We start from the raw sequence: 2,563 nt of genomic DNA on the forward strand, positions 1-2,563 counted from the left end.
GAAATACGCATGTTATTTCCGTAATTTGTCTAACGCTTACACATTATAGACTGAAAAGTGTTGCAAGTTAGAAATGAATTTGGTACTAAACAAATAAGAAAGTAAAAGATTGTTGACCTATGAAACCTTTCATTCAAACATTAAAAAACCATGAACACTAAAGCCTAACCAAACTCAAATAATGTAATAATTTCCAACACAACATGCTAGTCTTGCTTGACACCAACTTCTTTTCAACACTTTGACAATGCCTTTATTTATAGTCCGAAAATTTCTCAATTCTATCAGCAGTCTTGATCCATTGCATTTCCACAGCACACGAGCTATAGTATTTGCTTGAACCTAAAAAAAATGCCTCAAGGTGATTTGAATGGAAGTTCCGCGCAGAACGGAACACGCGCTAAGCGTGCTCCCGTCCCCGGGAAGGCAACAATACTTGCACTAGGGAAGGCTTTTCCGAGCCAAGTCCTCCCTCAAGAGTGTTTGGTGGAAGGATATATTCGAGATACTAAGTGCGAAGATACTTATATTAAGGAGAAATTGGAGCGTCTTTGTAAGTCAAATTAATTTATTTATTTTTTTATTTATTTATTTTTTAAATTTTAATATTCTATCTTACAATTCATTAATTTAAGATGATCAATCTATATGAACTCAACACCAAAAATTATTACCCTCTAATAAAATTCAAACTTGAAAACATTTCGAGTAGCGCAGTCTCGAAACTCAAGCCTTTATAGAATTTGAATCTGTGGTATTATTAACTAATTAGTCTAAATTGCAACACTTCGTAATCTTCTTCACTTGACATTTTTCAGGCAAAAACACAACTGTGAAAACAAGATACACAGTAATGTCAAAGGAAATCCTAGACAAACATCCAGAGCTAGCCATAGAAGGAATACCAACAATAAGACAAAAGCTAGAAATAGCAAATCCAGCAGTTGTTGAAATGGCAACAAGAGCATGCAAAGCTTGCATCAAAGAATGGGGAAGATCACCTCAAGACATCACACACATTGTCTACGTCTCCTCCAGCGAAATCCGCCTCCCGGGCGGAGACCTCTATCTTGCAAATGAACTCGGCTTAAACACCGATGTTAATCGCGTAATGCTCTACTTCCTTGGTTGCTACGGTGGTGTCACTGGCTTACGTGTTGCCAAAGACATTGCCGAAAACAACCCTGGAAGTAGGGTTTTGCTCACAACTTCTGAAACCACCATACTAGGGTTTCGAGCACCAAACAAAGCTAGACCTTATGATCTCGTTGGTGCCGCACTTTTCGGCGATGGCGCCGCGGCTGCCATAATTGGCACCAACCCTATATTAGGTCAAGAATCACCTTTCATGGAGTTGAACTATGCTGTCCAGAAATTCTTGCCGGATACACAAAATGTCATTGATGGTAGAATTACTGAAGAGGGTATTAACTTTAAGCTTGGAAGAGACCTTCCTCAAAAAATTGAAGAGAATATTGAAGAATTTTGCAAGAAAATTATGGCTAAATGTGATGTGAAAAACTTCAATGAATTGTTTTGGGCTGTTCATCCTGGTGGACCAGCAATTCTGAATAAGCTAGAAAATACACTGAAACTAAAAAGTGATAAGTTGGAGTGTAGTAGAAAGGCTTTAATGGATTATGGAAATGTTAGTAGCAATACTATATTTTATGTGATGGAGTATATGAGGGATTATTTGAAGGAAGATGGAAGTGAAGAATGGGGTTTAGGATTGGCTTTTGGACCTGGAATCACTTTTGAAGGAATTCTCCTCCGCAGCCTTTAAGCTTTGAATTAATTAATAAGTGCTTCTCTTGAGAGATTTGATTGGAAGATTCATATGTTTGCTTTAATTTAATTATTATTTATGATGTTGTTATTCTATTATTAAGTTTATGAATAATAAGATGTGGTGTAACGATTTATTGTATGAATTTTAAGAAGTGTGAAAGTATAATATTAATTTTATAAGTTATTGATCCTTATATTGCTCTAATTGTTTTATGATTTATTATTGTTCTAAATATATGTTCATATTTAAAAAAATGTTTTGTTATGATTTTTAGTGTTGGTACTAAGCAAATGTTTCTCTCTAGTCTTTGCGTAGGTATTAAACAGTAGTATCTTTTTAGTTTTTAGAAAGAGTAGAAATCCTATTTAAGTTTAAAGATTGACAATCTGACGAAGGTCTATAACAAAAACTCAAATTTTACTTAAAATAAGTTCATGAGATGAAAACTCAAATTTTACTTAAAATAAGTTCATGAGACTTGAGTAAACGAAAAGTTCATTAAATGGATATTCTTTTAGAATACATATATTTTTCATTTTTAATACACCAAAAAAATAAAGAAATGTTCATTAAATGGATATTCTTTTAAAATACATATATTTTTCATTTTTAATACACGAAAAAAAATAAAGATGATTAAATAGTTTTCATTAGGAAATAAATGACATTTGAATAAAGTGTCCAAAAAAATATTAAAACAATATATTAAACAAGAATATTCATGTTTCCCAAGATAAATGAAACTTATCCCATTAAAACAAAAAGGATAAA

General features: G+C 32.9%; 1 protein-coding gene across 1 annotated transcript; it reads left to right on the forward strand.

Moving 5' to 3' along the window:
* The first annotated feature begins 213 nt into the window (after window positions 1-213).
* LOC127129326 (type III polyketide synthase A) lies at window positions 214-1,853 on the forward strand. Its single transcript, XM_051058539.1, has 2 exons — window positions 214-553; window positions 819-1,853. Exons 1-2 carry the CDS (start codon window positions 352-354, stop codon window positions 1,784-1,786), a joined length of 1,170 nt encoding a protein of 389 aa, XP_050914496.1. The 5' UTR covers window positions 214-351; the 3' UTR covers window positions 1,787-1,853.
* Window positions 1,854-2,563: the final 710 nt, after the last annotated feature.

The sequence above is a fragment of the Lathyrus oleraceus genome, chromosome 3 (genome assembly GCF_024323335.1).
Source record: "Lathyrus oleraceus cultivar Zhongwan6 chromosome 3, CAAS_Psat_ZW6_1.0, whole genome shotgun sequence".
In the NCBI taxonomy this organism is placed as follows: domain Eukaryota; kingdom Viridiplantae; phylum Streptophyta; class Magnoliopsida; order Fabales; family Fabaceae; genus Lathyrus; species Lathyrus oleraceus.

Bases quoted from the DNA above. Each gene is read 5' to 3' on its own strand.
- LOC127129326 (XM_051058539.1), top strand. From the start codon at position 352: ATGCCTCAAGGTGATTTGAATGGAAGTTCCGCGCAGAACGGAACACGC. The intron at 554-818 runs GTAAGTCAAATT...GACATTTTTCAG, and splicing joins GGAGAAATTGGAGCGTCTTT to GCAAAAACACAACTGTGAAA.